General features: G+C 42.2%; 1 protein-coding gene across 1 annotated transcript; it reads left to right on the top strand.

Moving 5' to 3' along the window:
• Positions 1 to 14,193: 14,193 nt before the first annotated feature.
• LOC311224547 (pancreatic secretory granule membrane major glycoprotein GP2) lies at positions 14,194 to 18,056 on the top strand. The gene is made up of 3 exons (XM_084309576.1): positions 14,194 to 14,311; positions 15,844 to 15,958; positions 17,756 to 18,056. Exons 1-3 carry the CDS (start codon positions 14,207 to 14,209, stop codon positions 17,929 to 17,931), a joined length of 396 nt encoding a protein of 131 aa, XP_084165702.1. The 5' UTR covers positions 14,194 to 14,206; the 3' UTR covers positions 17,932 to 18,056.
• Positions 18,057 to 21,146: the final 3,090 nt, after the last annotated feature.

Genomic DNA, 21,146 nt, shown 5'->3' with positions numbered 1-21,146 from the left:
TGATGATGGCACTGGCCGGGCTGGTGTTCCTCCTGTTGGCCCCGAGGACGGACGCCTCCTCCGCCGTCTACCTGGAGGCCGAGCTGGAAGGTGAGTTCACCTCGGATCTCAAAAGGTGCTCCGGGTTTTGTCACGAATGAATGAAGTTTACAGACGAATCAAAAACACACCCGTGTGGACTTACAGAAAGAAAAGAAAAAAGGAAGAAATCACAAATGTACATTTTCAAGGCAAGCTCACAAAATCTAAATTCAACGACCGAAAAAAAGGAATGGGCTGAAGCACGTGCTTATTTTTGCCTATCCTTTACAAATTCTTAAAAACTAAATATATTTGAATATAAGAAAAAAATACTTAAAATATGCTGCAATATATACTTTTTTGAAGATAATTATTTTTTTTTGATGTTTTACTCAAAACTGTACTCCTGAAATACTTGATCCTTTAAGGCTTTTTTAAATCTCCCCTGAGAAGTACACAACTTCAACCCGTCACTAAGGCTATTCCATAATTTAACTCCCAAAATTTAAACACATCTAGCTTTTACATTAGTTCTTACCTTTTTACATGTTTTAAGAATACATAACCCTCTTAAATGAGGTCGGATATCTTCTCTCACTGTATCCTGGTGTGATTGATTGTGTACGATCTGGATAACAGTGAGACTTACATGTGTGTGTTTAGTCACATCAGCCCTGGCTTCAGTTTCCCTGAAATGGAATCAATTCGATGGGGGGGGGATTTTCTATGGAATTCAGATGTTGAAAAACGTTGTTGCGTGAGAATGTTGAGAACATATTAATAATTATTTTAAGAATGCATGCTTTATAATTATAAACCGCATTCTGTCTTAATTTTTTATTTAAGTGGATATGAAAGTTAATTGACCCCAAACTGTGTAGATGGGAAATTAACATAGTTATTCTTATTTTTTATTTTGGGGGGGGGGGGGGGGGGGGGGGATCATTAGAATCACCTGACGATGGGTGTAATTCGTACGTCATATTGCTAATTCTGTCTTGGCATGTAATGATTTAATTTCCAAATGAATCCGCCATCCTGTGATCTACAGTACTTTCAACTTTTTGTCAGAACCAACACAAGTCTCCTTTCTGCCAGAGCTCAACGAAACAGTCCTCTGCTCCAACGACCACATGGAGGTCCTCATCTCCAGTGCTTTCTTCCTCAACAAGCTGCCCCCAGTTTACGTAAGTGAGCGGCACTGAACTCGTACTTTGCCCCCTCAGGTACTTAGCCTAAATAGATGCCTATTTGCGGATTATTAGATTAGATTAGATTAGATTCAAATGTATTGTCATCATACAGCACTAGTACAGTACAACAAAAAGAAGTTTGGTATCCAACCAGAGTGCAAATGTAACAGTAAAGTACAATAGTAATATACAATGTACAGGTGATTAAACTGGGTATAAAATGTATAGATTTAGAATGAGTACTACTGAGTAATAGTGTTAATCAGATGTACGTACAGAGTTGTAGTATTAATATGTACAGTGATACAGGTATAAAGACACTATGTTAGTCATACTGGCCAGCGGTGTACCTAGTAAGACTAGGTAAGGGATATGTACAGATATAGTATCTACAGATATGTAAAAGGATTATATGCAGCTATGTACAGACAGATGTGGATAGATAATATATGTATATATTTACAGTGTGTTAATATGTACAGTGATACAGGTATAAAGACAGTGTGGTAGTAGTCACACTTCCCAGCAGAATGAATTATGTCGTCAGCGTAGAGTTTGATCTTACTGTGTTTTCCTTACTCAGGTGTGGGATTTACATCTCAATGACCCAGAATGCCGTGGGGTTGAGGTTGAGGATCACTATGTCTTCAGCATCAAGACGAACCTCTCCGACTGTGGAACTGTGATGGTAGGACCTGTAGACTGTAACCCTGTGCTGTATTGTGACAAAGATATACACTAAACACTAGAGATTTCCGATATTATCGGCCTACCGATATTGGCATTAAAATGTAATATCGGAAATGATCGGTATCGGTTTTCAAAAAAAGATAAATATATATATATTTTTTTTACATTTATTTAACCTTTATTTACCCAGGCAAGCAAGTAAGAACAAATTCTTATTTTATTTATTGTCAAACGTATGCTTAATGTTGTATTAATTCCATGACAAGAGATATGTAATGTTAATTACCTCAAATTATTCCGTTTTTTGGGGGGGGGAAACCCTGCATATATCGGTATCGGTTGATATCGGTATCGGAAATTAAGAGTTGGACAATATCGGATATCGGTAAAAAAGCCAATATCCAACATCCCTACTCAAAACTAAAGATCACACTTCGCTTAGAATTAGATTATGATGAGACCTCGAAAAACACTTGGGAGCACATGTTTAGTGATTTTAAGTCAATCGCAGCACGGTATTTGATGAACTTTTGACCTTTTACACATAGGAGGAATATTGATAAACAAGGCTCATTGTATTTCAGTCGAGATTGCCCGGTCGCCCCGTCTTCAGGGATTTAGGACCGTCTGTAGCAAATCAAAGTGTCCCGACTTGACTCTGTCATGTAGAACGGGGGAGAAAAAGACGAGCTTCACCAACATGAAGACAAACTACAGTCACTCTCCCCATCATTGGGAGATAAAAAAATCACATCATAATAAATTACCCATTTTACGACGCCCGCGGTTGTTGTGGGAACTGCGCCCCCCCCCCCAACCCACCCCCCCACCCCTCTGGATCTTTTCAGTGTTAAAAAAGAAAAATACCTAATTGGGTGAAGTAATTGCACTTTATATAACACAAAACAAACCTGCATAATTTAAGTCGCACTTTATTTATTTATTTATTTTTTGCACATGACGCAAGTGTGGACTGCCGGGCCCCCACATTGCCACTTTGGAATTAGCTCATCGCGAGAAGAATAGGGCGGGCGAAGAAGCACGTCCTCTAAGAGAAAGAAGACGTGACAAGTGGGGGGGGGGGAGACGGGACAAGGGGCGTATATATTTCAAGGGAGAAGGGTAGTGTTGTTCCTCCCACCTCCCCCTCTCCTCCACGACAGGCCCGGGACTTTATTCAAAGCGGCGAGAGGTATTGGCCTGAATGCCCTTTTAAATTATCAGGATTTACATGGAAACGATGACCGTCCGCGTCCGAGCGAACGGGCAGGGCGATAATTCATTGGCTGATTCCGTAAGCCACCACTCACCATTGTCCCCCTCAGCCCCTCTTACCCGGCCTGCAACAATCCTGAGTACAATTTTAACCTCGAAAAAAAGGGATAAATCCGTACTTCAGATTCGTTGAGTGCCATTGAAACGCTCGCTTAGAATGCATAGGCGCCGTCGCTTGTAAAGTGAGGAGAAGGTTAACGCTGCTCGGGGGGGTGAGGGTTTGCAGGAAATCTCCTTCTATCCTACCTCAGTGGTTTTACAAGGCTTTTTGCATACCAGTGGGAGAAAGTAAGCCTGCTTTTGGATTATATGCTGTTGCTAAAAGACAGGAATGCCGTAGCTGCCAATCACCTTTTCACCACGGAGCATAGAAAACCTTATAAATTCAAAGTCTGTAAAAGAAAATGAGTTGAATAGTCTGGGTTTTGGAGGTTGGGTCGTTTCCTCCCCCCACCCAATTAAACGTGACATTGTCCGCGGTCATGCGTCCGTGGAGGTTTTAGTTATTTTTGTCTGCGTCCATCGAGACATCGAGGCTTCGTATCAACCGCCCGGTGATAAACGTAAATGTCAGTGGGGTTCTCTGGACGTAATGAAGACCTGTCCCCCTCGCGTGTAGACACTAGTCAGCGGTGGTCGTGGTGGGGTGGGGGGGTGTATTTACCCAGAGGCAGTAAAAGGTGTCTGGACGCTTAGGCCCACGGGGCAATTCATCCTGCTCAATGGGCCCCGGGACCTTGTCCTCCAGTCACGCCTCAGCAGGACGTCCCAGACACCACCTGCACACAACCTTTGCGCCCCCCGCCTCCCCCCGCTTTTATGGTTTCACTTACGTCAGCGGTCCGCTACCTACCGAGTGCCGGGTTTGTAATCGCTCACATTTTTTGATCGTCTTAAGCACTCAAGTTCAACACTGTTTGACAAAACAATGTTACCGTACTTGACCCTTAGCTGCCAGAGTTGTACCCTTCCTGCTGACTTGTTGTTGTACAGAAATTGTAAGTCGCTTTGGATCAAACCATCAGCTAAATGTAAAATGTAGATTAGATTAGATTAGATTCAAATGTATTGTCATCATACAGCACAAGTACAGTACAACATAAATCATTTCGGCATCCAACCAGAGTGCAAATGTGCAATAGTAATATACAATATACAGGTGATTAAACTGTGTATAAAATATATCAATTGAATATCCATTATTCAATTCAAGGCGATTCAACCTTCAACCTTTATCGTCCCCTAAGTGGAATTTGTTTGTCTGCAGCCTGTGGTTTAAAACACATACACACACCAATATAAAACCCACAACAAATAGTCACAATACACTAAAAAAACATCAACAAGATTGTAAAAAAAGAAAAGGAGCAGTTTCCTGTGCTATAGTGCCTCTGTTTCATGTGCAAATGTACCGGCTTTATATACCCACTGGGACAAATTAGTCCCTCATTCTCTCCATTCTCTGAGAGACACTGGTGTCCTGATGGCAGGGACTTAAAAGGAGGCCACCTGCGGTGGGGTGACCACGGCGTTAGTCTTCCCGACCGCATGCTCGCCAGAGCTGGTTAAGCCGTGCTCGGGTCACCCCAGTGGACCCTGCTGACAAACCACCTTCACGATGATACCGCCTCTAGTCTATTTTTATCGGCCACATTCAGATTTCCAAGGCAGGCGACCACACTGACGGGACAACGGGGATTAACTGAAGCGTCTGTAAAACTGGGTCCTCCTCGTCCTAGTGGGTAACTTTTGACGGATGACGTCTGTATTTTCTTCAAAACGCCCAACGTACTGTCCACCGTGTTCCACAACGGTGCTCGTACCCATGTCTTGGTACGCTGACTTGCATCATTGATTGGTTGAAAACTGTATTAACAGATTGCAGAATGGGTACAATACAGTACGGCTCAATACACACAATTGTTAAGGGGATGCAGACCAGAGAAAGACTTTTGTCTTGTTTACATCAGGGTCCCCCATTTTCAATTCATTATAACATACATGACATACATGACATACAGATAGACAGTACTGCTACATCTATACATTTATGACAAACCAGATTTACAAATACAGTACTGTTTGTGATACAAAAAGAGTTTAAAAAAGAGAGTATATACATTTGAGGAAGAAACTGTACATTGGATGAGGTGGGGGGGGGAACTGTACATATGAGGTGGTTGGGTGGGGGGGGGGGTGCGTAGGTGGGGGTAACTGTACATTGGATTATCGACGAAACCTTACTTGGTCCCAAGAAGAGGGTCTCGTGTATTATTGGGTTAGGACAATTACTGTACATTGGAGGGGGTTGGGTTAGTCATCACTCGCATGTGCAGTGAAGTAAGAGTTTATTACTCTCAAAGGTTATGGTGCAACGTCCCGTGATGGAAGGTTCAAGTGCGCCACCACCACCAACTCCAGTGGCACGGTTATCTGGACATGCTGTGACCTTTGGCATGGTTATCTGTGACCTTTCTCCTGTTTCTTTCTAAGAAATCCTTTTGGCATTGGAAGATACTGGACCCACTGACACATACACACATGTCCTTTTAGCCTGATAGCAGTAGCCATTAGGGATGTCCCGATCACGTTTTTTTGCTCCCGATCATGTGATTTTGAGTATCTACCGATACCGATCGTTCCCGATCCGATCAAAAAAAAAATAAAATAAAGTTAATTTTTTTTTTTTACTTTTTTTTTTTTTTTTACTTTTTTTTTTGTATTCAACAAACATGACCATGTTCACGTCTTAAACTCATACTGAGGCCTTAGTTTTGGTTTTAAATAGCATATCATCATTCATTTATTTATTGTCACACAGAGCAGAAGAATTTTGCCAAAACAAACCAATAGTATCCAGCTGCAGAACGGCAGACCAGGTCTAGGAGAGTGGCTGGTCTGCCGTTCTGCAGCTGGATACTATTGGTTTGTTTTGGCAAAATTCTTCTGCTCTGTGTGACAATAAATAAATGAATGATGATATGCAATTTAAAACCAAAACTAAGGCCTCAGTATGAGTTTAAGACGTGAACATGGTCATGTTTGTTGAATAAAATAAAAAAGTAAAAAATAAAATAAATCCTGATTTTATTTTTTTTCCCGATCCCGATCTTCGGAAAAATCACGTGATCGGGACATCCCTAGTAGCCATACCTACTAACCTGATAGTAGTAACCATAACTACTAACTGGATAGCAGTAGCCATAACTACCGGTACTAACCTGATGGCAATAGCCATACCTACTAACCTGATAGCAATAGCCATACCTACTAACCTGATAGCAGTAGCCATACCTACTAACCTGATAGCAGTAGCCATAACTACTAACCTGATAGCAGTAGCCATACCTACTAACCTGATAGCAGTAGCCATAACCGCACTATAAGCCGCACCTGACTATAAGCCGCAGCAGCTAAATTGAATGATGTGTACATATATAAGCCGCACTGGACTATAAGCCGCAGGTGTTTTAATGTTTAATTACCATATGTAATTAGCATTGGGACACAATACTGTCGGACAAATAACAAGAATTAACTCATTTACAAGTTGTATTAAGTTTAGCAAATAAGGGAACAGATAAATAACATTTCAATGCAGTCAAAAAAGCTATATTTAGATTTTTACATTTTCGGTTTGGTCACGTTGAGTCACATATAAGCTGCACCGTTATATAAGCCGCAGGGTCGAAAAATTGGGGGGAAAGCCGCGGCTTATAGTCCGAAAAGTACGGTACTAACCTAATAGCAGTAGCCATAACTACTAACCTAGTAGCAGTAGCCATACCTACTAACCTGATAGCAGTAACCATACCTACTAAGTACTAACCTGATAGCAGTAGCCATAACTACTAACCTGATAGCAGTAGCCATAACTACTAACCTGATAGCAGTAGCCATAACTACTGAGAGACCTTGGGAAGAGAACAAGAGAAGGAGAATTGTCAATATAGTTTTACATTTCAATACACTGTGTTGAACGTAAATAAAAACTAAAAAAAATATTCCATATTGAGATTGCTATGCCCCTACTTCATATCCATCTGTTTCTTCTCTGTCTCTTCTTGTATTCCATCCCTCTCAGGCCTCAGACGACGCCCACATCATGTTCATAAACACTATCCGTAACAACAACTCGGACATCGTCACCAGGAACTATGTCAACATCACATTTGTCTGCCGCTACCCCGTCAACTACATGGTCCAGCAGCCCAACGGAGAGAACATGATCAGAGTGGATGTCAGGTAGAGCCACGGGGGGGGGGGGGGGGGGGGGGGGGGGAAGGCGTCCTACTATAAATCTAGATCAGGGGTGTCCACACTTTTTGACACACGAAGGGCCAAGGGCCCGAAATGTAACGCGGGTGGTAGGCCGCGGGCCAAATAATGCATGATTTAATGGAAGCAATGAGTAAATAACACTGTCTCCTAGGTCTAATGTCAAGTGTGTTTGTACCGTGTAATAATAGTCACGTTCGTTTCAAGTAGTTCAAGTAGTTCAAGTGCATTGAAAATAGACCAGATAGAATATCTAATAATAATTCTCTGGAAACATTTTGGAGGGCTAAAAATAAAGTTACGGAAGACTGGATTTGGCTCGTGGGCCAGACTACTTTGGGCAGCCCTGATCTGGATTAGATTAGATTAGATTAGATTAGATTCAAAGGTATTGTCATTATTATACAGCACAAGTACAGAACAACGAAAAGAGGTTTGGCATCCAACCAGAGTGCAAATGTAAAGTGTAATAGAATACAATGTACAGGTGATTAAACTGGGTATAAAATATATTAATTAATACTACTGAGTATAGTGCTAATTGTATGTACAGAGTTGTAGTATTAATATGTGCAGTGATACTGGTATAAAGACACTATGGTAGTAAGTCATACTTGCCAGCAGCGTAACTAGTAAGAGTAGGTAAGGGATATGTACAGATATAGATATAGTATCTACAGATATGTAACAAGGATTATATTCAGGTATGTACAGACAGGTGTGTGTATATATATATATACATTGAAACTAAATATATGTATATGGTATATACAGCATTATTATACATGCTATCATACAGAGCTATATGGGTTATATGCAAGTGTATAAGTAGGTATATAGAAGGATTATATGCAGGTATATAAAATGTGACTCTGTGAACTTTCTCCCGACAGAACAATTACTCTGAACACGGAGGACGGTAACTTCTCTGTGTCGATGTTGCTGTATAAAGACGAGGCCTTCGAGGACAGATGGACCACGGTGCCCTCGCTGACCCTAGATGACCACATCTACGTCAAAGTTTTCATGGTAATTAAACGAGTCAAGATCAATGTTTTGATGTTGAACTAATTCTATAAATGTGTTTTCATCTTGGAACAGGGTACTCCCTCTCTCAACAATGATCTTTTCAGAAGAGTACTCCCTCTCTCAACAATGATCCTTTCAAATTGGCCCCCAAGATTGAGTATACAATAGAGTATGCAGAAGGAAAACACTTAAAGAGTTTGAATTGTTCATACTATTGACAGCTATGTTTGACCATGGTTCTAGAATTGTAAGATAGAATCCTGAGAGAATTAAAGAATTCATAATTATACCATATATATATATTTATATTTACCGCATATATATACTAGGGGTGGGAAATCGCCAGAGACCTCGCGATACGATACTATCGCGATACTTGAGCCGCGATACTCGATATATCGCGAATATTGCGATATATATTTTTTTTTATCTAATTTTTTTAATATTATTTTTTAACTGCAAAGTAAAACTGTCAACATGTTTTATCTAATAAAATAAAGTTCAGTCTGTTCATCTCACTTCAATAATTTTTATTGCAGAACATGGTATTTTCTCAAGTAGACAGATGTAAACACTGTAATCTGTGTTGCATGTACCTGACAAACTGAACTGTTTGTATTACAGTCATATTCCAACTTAACTGAATGCACATGTGTGTGTGTGGACTACTGTACTATTACAGGTATTGAAATGAACAATGAAACTTCCTTATACAAAAAAATAAAAATAAAAAATATCGATACTTGGCGTCCCTGTATCGATACAGTATCGCCACGCAAAGTATCGCGATACTACTACGTATCGATTTTTCCCCCCACCCCTAATATATACATATACATATCTGCCTGAATATACCTACATATAACTCTGTATGATAGTATGTACAATAATGCTGTATGTATATATATATATATATTTATATTGATTCTTACCGTATATATATCTATCCACATCTGTCTGTACATACTTGCAGGGGGTTTTACATATCTGTAGATACTATGTGTATATCTGTACATATCCCTTACCTACTCTTACTAGTTACGCTGCTGGCCAGTATGACTTACTACCATAGTATCTTTATACCTGTATCACTGTACATATTAATACTACAACAACCCTGTACATACAATCTGATAGCACTATTACTCAGTAGTACTCATTTATATATTTTATACCCAGTTTAATCACCTGTACATTGTATAGTACAATACTATCGCGCTTTACTGTTACATTTGCACTCTGGTTGTGATGCAAAACGTATATTGTCATTGTACCGTACCGCTGTATAATGACAGTCAATTAGACTCTAATCTAATCTATAAGCGTGTTTTAGGATAATCCCTCTCAACAATGATCTTGTTTTCAGCATTAGTACTCCCTCTCTCAACAACGGTCCTTTCAAAGCGGCCCCCTGAGATTGAGTGTACCGGTACAATAGAGCGTGCAGAGGAAAAACATTAGAGAGTCTGAATTATCCGTAGTATTGACAGCTATGCTTGGACCACGTGAAGCACGCCCGCCGGGCTAAGTTTACCGCTGAGCCATGTGCTGAAAGAGCGTCCGCCTCATGAATGATGTGGAGTTATGCGGGAAATCAAGCCCTGCCGTCTCTGAACCAGGGAGAAACCTGACCCCCCCCCCTGGCTCCCGCAGATCTAGAGCGAATAGAACGGTCACTACCACACCACAGAAGGTTAACCTCTCTACGCTCTCTCTACACTCCAGTTCCACACTATCAGAAAGTGATATCAGCGCTGCTGTCCACATGTTCTCACTGGCCAGTCTACAACTCCTGTCTCCCTCCCTCCCTCCCTCCCTCGTCTGGCACACTCACCCCCCACCCCCTTCATGAAAGACACCTGAACTTGTTGTGATGGTGGATGTACACACTGGCTTCCAAGAATCTCTTCTGCAACGGTTGTTGACATGTTCTAATCTCCACGTTAACCAGTTGACCCGCTGTAGGAAAGTATTCACCCCGGGGCCTGAAGCACTGAACCCCCCCCCCCCCTCTCCACTGTCTGCAAACACATCTAATGCTGTCCTTTCCTCTTTGTCTCTCACACAGATACCAGCTCACCTGATGCTGCGCATAGAGCGCTGCTGGGCAACGCCCACCAGTGACCCAGTCAGCAACATCCAGTACACCTTCATCAAGGACAGGTCTGTACTGTAAGAGCGGTTCCATCAAAGCGGTCATTCCTATTTGAATATAAGAGCGATACAATAACAATATAGTGATACTGCAGGAACCCTAACCATATACAATAACAATATAGTGATCCCCCCCTTACTACTTTTAAGGACTATCAGAGTTGTTTACACACACACCTGCAACTGTCACCCAGCCTTTGAACTGTAACCTGTAAGTAAGTAAGTAAGTAAGTAAGTAAGTAAGTAAGTAAGTAAGTAAGTAATGTTTATTTATATAGCACCTTTCACAGACCAGGGTCACAAAGTGCTTCACATAGTAAAAACATCAGTAAAGTGCAAAGATAGCAGCATGGTAAAGGAAAAATAATTAAAAACGTGAAAGAACAGGAAAAACAAAACGGATAAAAAGACATAAAAGATTTACACGGAGCATAATTAGCCAAACGCCTGTTTGAACAGCACAGTCTTTAGCTGCTTTTTAAAGGTGTTTACCGAGACCACAGATCTAAGGTCCAAGGGCAGAGCATTCCATAGCCTGGGGGGGCCACGGTTTCGAAGGCTCTGTCACCTTATGTCTTCAATCTAGACCGGGGGACAGCCAGCAAGCCCTGGTCAGACGACCGGAGTGATCTGCTCGTGGTGTATGGACGCAGTAGGTCGCAGATGTAGGCAGGTGCCTGACCATGGAGTGCTCTGTAGGTGATGACCAGAACCTTAAAGTGAATTCTGAATTTGATGGGGAGCCAGTGAAGGGGAAACTAAGATGGGAGTGATGTGGCAAGACTTTCTGGACCTAGTCAGCAGCGTTGCGGCTGAATTCTGGACCGTTTGTAGCCGGCCCAAAGTGGACGCATCGAGGCGAGTGAAACGGGAGTTTTCACAATAGTCCAGGCGGGATGAAACAAAAGCATGAACAATCATTTCCAGCTTCGCCTGGGACCCAACAGATCGAAGTTTAGCAATATTTCGCAGATGGAAAAAAACAAGTACGTGTCAGAGACCTAATGCGGTGATCAAAGTGCAATTGCTGGTCGAAGATCACACCAAGGTTTCTGAGCTTGGACCTCAAAGTCGTTGAGAGGGTCCCCATGCATGTGGCAACTTTTGAGGTGACTTTTTCTGAACCTATAATAAGAACCTCAGTTTTTTCTGCGTTCAACTGAAGGAAGTTGTTTGCCATCCAATCCTCAAACGGGGCAGATAATTGGTCAGATTGTTCGGGCTTGAAAGAGACGTATAATTGGATATCGTCAGCATAGCAGTGGTAAGAGACTGTAACTGGTCTGTTCTGCTTCATGTGTAATACCATGCCATGTCATTTTATTTGGTTGTTTGATTGATGTTTGAATTATTTCCCTTAACCTCTGTGATGTATGTATCATCTGTCCTTTCAATTTTTATTACATTTTTTTGTCCCCTTTCCCTGTTACCCTTCGAGAGACCCTTTTGTCCTCTCACCAGGCCGTCGTTGTAAATAAGAATGTGTTCTTAATTGACCTGCCTGGTTGCCTGTATTCTTAACCCAAACGGTGCATGCTTCCGCATTCCCGTTTTGCGCTCTGATTGGCCACTGATGTTTCTGGTCCCACCAATCGTGTGACGGCAAGTTCTTTCCCCGGTTAAGCTTAGGCGCTCTTTCGAAGTTGGTTAAGGTTAGAGTTTGTCTTAGAGCATGGCGATAGAACGGTTAGGGTTAGGGTTAGGGTTTGCTGCTGGTCGAGGTGGAAATGGGCGCGTCACGCGATTGGGCGGCAATGGGCGCACATGTCACATGACCAGAAACGTCAGTGGCCAATCAGATTCGCAAAACGCATGAACCGTTTGGGTTAAGAATAGACGCTGCCTGGTTAAATAAAGGTTAATTAGATTAAAATGAGTAAAAATAAATAAATAAATAAAATGTATTTAAATGAAATAAAATGCAATAATTAATTAAAATAAATGAATTATTAGTAGTAGTAGTAGTAGTAGTAGTAATAGTATTAATAATATTTAAATAATTATTTGATACAAGACTTTTTGCTATTTAACAGTCGATAACATACTAGAGTCACCATATCCGTTTCTATTCGCTCTCACAGCTGGTGAAAAGCGCCAAGTCATCACTGGGATCCGTCCCCTTCTCTATCTCCTACACTTCACAACTATGTCCCAAAGCGCTGTTGTCATCTCTCTCCACCCGTCTCGCCAATAAACAAGAAAAAATAACAACAAGTCCCTCTCTTAACCAGAAGCGCTGTTGAAATCTGAAATAAGAGAATTAGCCGAGAGCTCCCTGGGAGGGGGGGGGGGGCTCCTGTCTAGACAACAACTTCTCAGAGCCCCCCCCCCCCCCCCCCCCCCCCCGTCATGTGACCCCGGCCTGCCTGAGCCCCGTATGCGTTTCAGTTTGAGACAGCTGTGCATGCCCTTGACAACCAGGCAGTATTTCCTACTGTTAGCAACAGCGTAGCAATGCGACGCACAAGGGGCTATCCACAATGCTCGGGTTGAGAGGAGAATACCGGTAACCTTATTTGTCTTGTGTCCCCCTCGAATCACTTCAAATAAGGTGTACGTTATCTTTGACAGCTGTGCAATTAATCACATAAATGATGAAGATGCTCTAAGGAAAACACCATGGTAACGGGTCACCCCCCCCCCCCCATCCCCCACACACACACACCATGATTTCCTTCTTTTAGATTTACATTGCAGACATATGATCAGAGTCAGAGAGTCAAAGATTTTATTTGCCATGTATGGACGAATCCACATTGGAATACAGGTACAGAGCAAACACTGTGTGTCTACAACTAATCCAATACAGGAGCAGAGTAGAAACGGTACAAAAAAAATGATACAAAATTTAAAAAAACAGACAGTATAAAAGGACAAATGCTCAAATTGATACCAACATCCCCTAAAGTGCATATCATAGTAAAAGTGCATAATGCATAGAGGCACATTTTACAGTAAAAGTGCATATAATCAAAGTGCGTGATGATGCACAGACACACAGAAACGGCACTTCCACAACCTGACTAATAACACACCAAATAAAAATAGGATAATATACAAATCAAATAGAATAGATTCAAATAGAATCAAAACAACTATAGTGCTAGTGGAATAAGTACCAAGGACATATATACTGTATTATCACATTATATTAGACCTCTTCCCTGACTTCTTGTGTATTGTATTGTATATCACTATTGCACTTTACTGTTACATTTGCACTCTGGTTGGATGGCAAACTTATTTTCGTTGTACTGTACTTGTGCTGTATGATGACAATACATTTGAATCTAATCTAATGTCATCTAAAGGCTGTTAACCCCTCGGTTTCCATCAATGATCCACACACACGCATCCTTTTTGCCATTTTAGACATAGGATAGAATCAAAACAGCTGCAGTACTAGTGGAATAGGTACCACAGGGACGGATAACGTTATCGCATGATATCAGACCTCTTCCCTGACTCTTCTCTCTGCGTGCGTCTCTCTCTCTCGCCGCAGCTGCCCGGTGTTGTCGAACGAGCAGACCCTGAGCGTGCTGCGCAACGGCCAGGGTCCGGAGGCCATGTTCCGGATACAAATGTTCAAGTTCGTGGGCAGCTCTTACACGGATGTCTTCCTCCACTGCAATGTCCAGATCTGCCACAACACGCCGGGCGTCTGCCAGCCGGTGAGCGATGTTGCCGTGTGTGTGTGTGTGTGTTAGGCCTGTCCCCGACTAAGCATTTGTATAGTCGACTTTGATTGGGCGAAACTTTATGCAATGCAATTGAATTTTTTTTTTAATATGTATTTATAATATTTATTTATTTTACTTTGGGGGGGGGGGGGTCATTCCATTTGGGCTGTGGGGGTTGCTTCTTGTCCTCTGCGAAAGCATGCAATTGGTCCACTGATGGATACATCTTGATATGTCTAACTTAGTGTGTGAAATCCTCTTTCAGTGACTCTGTGCCCGTTTTCTTAGGCAGTTGGCAGTTGGTATGCGCGCCATTAGCGTTAGCCACGCTTCTAGGCCTCTTTGCTTTTGGAAAGAATGATGTAAAAAAAATAAGTATAATCTTTTTTTTTTCTTTTCCTTTTTTTACTTAGAGGTTGGCAGTCGACTACGGCTCCTTTCGATCGATTAGTCGACTATTCGACTAATCGAGGTCAGCCCTAGTGTGTGTGTGTGTGTGACTGTGTGTGTGTGTGTGCATTATGTCACGCCATGCCATGCCATGCCATGTCATGTCATGCCCCGTCCATTCCACCGGCCGGTAGTCACTGGGCCTGTTCGGACGCGTAGCCTATATGCAGCCGGCGGTCCTTAAAATAGACCCCCTTCCCTCTGGAGCCCTGGAGACGTTTTTCATCCCCTTAACAGCTGGTAGTTAAATCGTCTTTATTCCCAAACCGGGGGGCAGCTTTGATTCTTTTAGTGTGCTTTAATGAGGTGCCAAAGATCTGAAGACACTCCTCGACAGTGAGGCTGCGTTTGGTCGGCATGACAACGAGGCTGTTAATAACAATAGTGCTGTATGTACCCTATATATATATTTATATTTACAGCATATATATCTATATCCATATCTGTCTGAATATACCTGCATATAATCCTTCTATATACGTACCTACACCTGCCTAACTATATACCGTATATATATTTGTTCTTACCGTATATATATATATATATATATCCACATCTGTCTGTTCAAGTTCAAGTTTCTTTATTAGTTGTCATACAAAAATACAGAGTACTTTTATATAAAATGCTTCTTTCTGTCTTTCTGTTTTTAATATAATTTCTGTACCTGCATATAATCCTTTTTACATACCTGTAGATACTATATCTATATCTGTACATTATCCCTCACCTACTCTTACTAGCTGCGCTGCTGGCCAGTATGACTACTATCATATTGTATTTATACCTGTATCACTGTGCATATTAATTAACTCTGTACATACATCTGATTAGCACTATTACTCGGTAGTACTCATTTATATATTATTCTATACCCAATTTAATCACCTGTGTACATTGTATTGTACTTTACTGTTACATTTGCACTCTGGTTGGATGCCAAACCTCTTTTCGTTGTGCTGTACTTGTGCTGCTGTATGATGACAATACATTTGAATCTAATCTAGTCTAAAGGCTGTTTAACCCCTCGGTTTCCATCACTGACCCACACACACACAACCCTTTTGCCGTGACAGAACTGCTCCAGTGAGGACGGATTAGGGCGGGCGCGGAGAGACATCCCTCTGCCCCACACGGTGTCTTATGGACCAATCAGACGGCTGCTGAGCGAGACGGACAGACCCAGCCTGAGTACGTCTCTGACAACAAACTGTTTTTTTTTCCTGTAGCGACGGCCAGCAGTGCAGTGCCTGTGGGTGTTCTAGAATTTCAAGATAGAATCCTGAGGGAACGTTCCAGAATAAAAAAGGGTACACCCTAAGGGCTTGTGTCCATAGCCGACGTTTTATGAGTTGTCAGCTCCTTTCTGTCATTCATTTCTATGCTGGAGAAGCGTCAGGCGCGCGCTCCTCTTCCCAGAGCCGCGCCTCACGTTTTATGAGCTCTCGACGGCAGCGTTTTTGGCGGAGCGCTCCCAGCTCATAAAGTTGAAACTAGTTCAACTTTTTTGGAAAGCAGCGCGCTCATCAATGTAACTCATCGAGGAAGGGGCGGAGCCGCGGCTGGCGCGAGCTCTGGGGAGACCCAGAAAAAATTGCTAGAAGCTTTTTTTTCTTCTTTTTTCAAAGCGGTCCGCCTTGAAAAAAAGGCTTTGAGTGGACACATAGCCTAAGAGGGTTGATTTTTAGATTCATCCAAGTTCTTCCGGCTTGAAGATATAAGGCGAGCGATTCATACACATAATGTGCTTCTATTGTCTCCTATTCACAACTACATAATCATAACTACCTACCTCATACTATAGTCTACCAATATAACACTGTATGACAGCATGTACAATAGTGCTGTATATATACATTTATAATATTTATATTTACCGCATGTATATAAATCCATATCTGCGTGAATATACCTGCATAGAATCCTTCAATATACAGTACCTTCTATACACCAGCATATAACCCATATAACTCTGTATGATAGCATGTACAATAACGCTGTATATACCGTATATTCAGGGTGGGAATCGCCAGAGACCTCACGATACGATACTATCGCGATACTTGTGTCACGATACGTTAGTATCGCGATACTAAATATATCGCGATACGCTGCGTATTTTTTTTTTTTTTTTTATTATTTTTTTAACACATTTTATTTGTTACCTATTTTCAACTGCAAAGTAAAACTTTGTCACCATGTTTTATCTAATAAAATAAAGTTCAGTCTGTTCATCTCACTTTTATTGCAGAACATGGTATTTTCTCAAGCAGACCGATGTCAACACTGTAATCTGTGTTGCATGTACCTGACAAACTGAACTGTTTGTATTACAGTCATATTCCAACTTAACTGAATGCACATGTGTGTGTGTGGACTACTGTACTATTACAGGTATTGAAATGAACAATGCAACTTCCTTATACAAAAAAAAAATACAAAAAAATTGTTAATTTTTTTTATGAATACCGGTAATTAAATATTGATACTTGGCGTCCCTGTATCGATACAGTATCGCTACGCAAAGTATCGCGATACTACTACGTATCGATTTCCCCCCCCACCCCTACCGTATATATATATATATATATATTCCTACCATATATATATATATCTGTCCACATCTGATCTGTCTGTACATACCTGCATATAAACATTTACATATCTGTACATATCCCCTACCTACTCTTTACGCTGCTTGCCAGTATGACTTACTACCATAGTGTCTTTATACCTGTATCACTGATTCACTGTACATATTAACACTACAACTCTGTACATACATCTGATTAGCACTATTACCCAGTAGTACTAATTTATATATTTTATACTCCAGTTTTAATAACCTGTACATTGTATATATTACTGTTGCACTTTACTGTTACAGTTGCACTCTGGTTGGATATGCCAAACTTTTTTTCGTCATACTGTACTTGTGCTGTATATAATGACAGTAAATTTGAATCTAATCCATTCTGTTGGCTGCAGAAGCTGGCGGCGTCCCGCCTGTGGAGACGTTTGTCCTGGGAGGCCTGCTGGCGGTCCTGCTGCTGGTCACGGGGGTCTTCGGGAGGCTGTGGCTTCGCTCCCGGCGCTCCTACCCGCCACAGGAGGCACAGCTCACCTTGTCCAACATTCACCACATATCGGAGGTGGCCTCGTGAGGCGGCAGTGGCCTCCCTCAACCGACGACGTGAACGCAGACCGAGTGCATGAATGTATATATTCACACGGGGCACGGCATGAGAAAGCATTCGTTTTTTGTGTAAATAAAACCTCAATGTGGGAATACTTGAAGGATTTTATAAGACAATGTGTTTTCTGGTCATAATAAACATTGCATACTTCTCTGTTCTGAGCTGATTTTGTTTTGTAACGGGGCAACACAACTCAATAAAGTTTTCTCTCTAAAGGGTCGTTTTTGTCATTGATTGAAAACTTTATTAACAGATTGTAGAATTGGTACACAATACAGTATAGCTGCTCAATACAACAACTGCTAAAAGAGGATGAAGACCAGAAAAATACTTTCGGCTTGTTTATACATCATGGTCCTCCTCCATTTTCAATTCATCAAACAAATATCTGTGTTGTGTGATTTGTAACCATTAGAGTTAGAATGATGTAATAATAATAATAATTAAGAGTTGAACTGCATTAGAAGAACGACGGATAAAAGTCAAAAGAGTTGATTGATTATTAGAGTAATAGATATGTAAAAATATTCTCTCTGGGTATTCCCCCAGTCCAGCCTATTTGCAGCCAAGCCGAGCCGCCGCGTCACTGGTCCAATAGTATCCAGCTGCAGAGCCGCAGAGCAGCGGCCCTCTCAGGTCCTCAGGACCATAGATATAGAACACTAGATAGCTTACCCGCGCTGCCGGCCAATGGAGAGCGACGTCGTAGGGCGGCCATCTTGCCAGGGGCAGCTCAGCTACTGATAACATTAATGCATGTACTATTTAAATAACCATAGATTGCTCAATTCTTTACCGATTTTCAAACGGGTTGGTTTGCTATAAACATCAAAGATGTAGTTATGATACTTAAGATTTTTTTTACAAACCGCTTGAATCATGGCCACGTTAACACTTTAACTGCCGGAAGACGCTTTTAGGCGTCCTTCCCTGCCATGCTCAAGTTGCAGAAGACGCTGTAACTCGTCTTTGATATCAATATTTCAAAAATCTGTGATCGGAATCATATTTCCTTTCCGGGGCCCTGAGACACAAGTGTGATCTCCTCTCAATCCTCTAGCGGTTCAAGACCGCCATCTGGTGGCAGATCGAAAAAACTGATGTTACCTTTAACCCGGCAGGACTCACTCCATATGTGGTCCGGGCACTCGCTAATGTTAGAGAGACTCAGTCTTCACACAGTGATAATCGATCGCTGCAAATAACTAGAAAAAACAACATGATTTGGACGTATATATTATTATACAACCTGGAAATGGACCGGATATTTCTATATCCCATAATAGGAAAATGTCTGTTCCACGCTCATCGCCCAACGGCGCGAGGAAGATACGGTAAGATTCAGCGTTATTTTTCAATGTGTACGATACTAACTGCTATGATGAACATTTGACCCACATTAGATGAATGGTATAACGCTGCCCACGGAATTATAAACGCCCCCTCGGCCATCCGGTCAACATCAGATTACGTGTAGTAACTTCCAGAAGTCCGTCCAGTTGGATTTTTTTATATTGCGCCGATTGCTATCAAACTGTATTTGATCATCAATATAATGCATTTGGGGCTATAAATCACGTTCTGGAGAAAGCTGCAGAAAGAGATGAAAACATACTTATACTTTAGATCATATTTTAGTATGAATATGTGAATGAAAAAGTTTAACGTTCATACACCCTGAACAATACATATAGGACATTGAATGGGCCCTAATAATGGCAATTTAGCAATAGAATTTAAAAAGTTATAGCCCTGCAAAGAAGGGGAACTTCTACATAGACAAATAGAGCTGGCAACCTATGGTATATCATGAATTTAGCCTTAGGCAATCAAAGTGTTAATAATGCTTGTAATAAACCAAACCGTTTGTAAATCCGTCAATATTTCAGCGAGTTATGAGTATTTTTGTCTGTGCAGATCACTCACCCTCACTCAAGGCTGACTCGAGCAAGATGGCGGCGGTTCAGAGACTTCGACGCAGCCTTCGACACAGTCAACCACCAGATCCTCCTTGCGGCCCTCGCAGGAATGGGAGTGGCTGGCTCTGCGCTGACATGGCTGTCATCATACCTCAATGACCGCTCCTACCAAGTGTCATGGAGAGGGACCCTGTCGGCCACCCGCCCCCTGCGGACGGGTGTCCCCCAGGGCTCGGTTTTAGGACCCCTTCTCTTCTCCCTCTACACTAAATCACTGGGTAACATTATCACGTCTCATGGCTTCTCCTACCATTGTTATGCCGACGATACTCAACTCTTCCTCTCCTTCCCTCCCTCAGATATCCACGTCTCTGAGCGGATCTCGGCCTGTCTGTCCGACATCTCAGCCTGGATGACGTCCAACCACCTCAAACTGAACCTAAGCAAAACAGAATTGCTCCACCTGCCGGCCAAATCCTCCCCCCTAACCGACCTTTCAATCACAGTCGAGAATACAGCTGTGACTGCGTCCCCGACCGCCAAGAACCTTGGTGTTGTCCTCGACGACCAGTTGAACTTCTCTGCTCACATCGCAGCGACGACCAGAACCTGCCGATTCCTCCTGAGCAACGTCAGAAGGATACGCCCCTTCCTGACAAAAGAAGCCACCCAACTCCTCGTCCAATCAACAGTCATCTCCCGCCTCGACTACTGCAATGCACTGCTCGCTGGCCTCCCGGCCACTGCCACTAAGCCTCTTCAACTCATTCAGAACGCAGCGGCCCGCCTGATCTCAAACCTACCGAAGTCGGCCCATGTCACCCCACTTCTTAGGGACCTGCACTGGCTCCCCATTGCTGCACGAATCCGCTTCAAGGCCCTCGACCTAGCATACCGTGCGGCAAAGGGAACCGCTCCCGCCTACCTCCGGTCAATGGTCTCTAACTACACACCCTCAAGACCCCTACGCTCTGCATCTTCTGGCCGCCTCAGACCTACTCCTATCCAAGCTCCGGGAGGGTCATCAAAGAGAAGTCGCCTATTCTCAGTCCTTGCCCCACAATGGTGGAATGAACTACCCACCCCAGTTAGGACAGCCGAATCACGTCCAATCTTTCGCCGTCGACTAAAGACGCACTTCTTCAACCATTATCTGAATTAAAAAAAAAAAAAAAAAAAAAAAAAAACTAACTAACTAACCGTACTGTCATGCACTTGTCCTAATAAACTAACCTACACTGTAGCACTCAACACTTTGATGAA

Source organism: Notolepis coatsorum (genome assembly GCF_963971535.1).
Source record: "Notolepis coatsorum genome assembly, chromosome: 3".
Classification (NCBI taxonomy): Eukaryota; Metazoa; Chordata; class Actinopteri; order Aulopiformes; family Paralepididae; genus Notolepis; species Notolepis coatsorum.
The sequence above is the reverse complement of the archived record's forward strand: the minus strand, read 5'-3'. Positions and strand labels throughout refer to the sequence as shown.

Excerpts from the sequence above, each read along its gene's own strand:
- LOC311224547 (XM_084309576.1), top strand. The coding sequence starts at position 14,207 with ATGTTCCGGATACAAATGTTCAAGTTCGTGGGCAGCTCTTACACGGAT. Across the intron at positions 14,312-15,843 it reads CGCCGGGCGTCTGCCAGCCG|AACTGCTCCAGTGAGGACGG; the intron begins GTGAGCGATGTT and ends TTGCCGTGACAG. Across the intron at positions 15,959-17,755 it reads GACGGACAGACCCAGCCTGA|AAGCTGGCGGCGTCCCGCCT; the intron begins GTACGTCTCTGA and ends TGTTGGCTGCAG.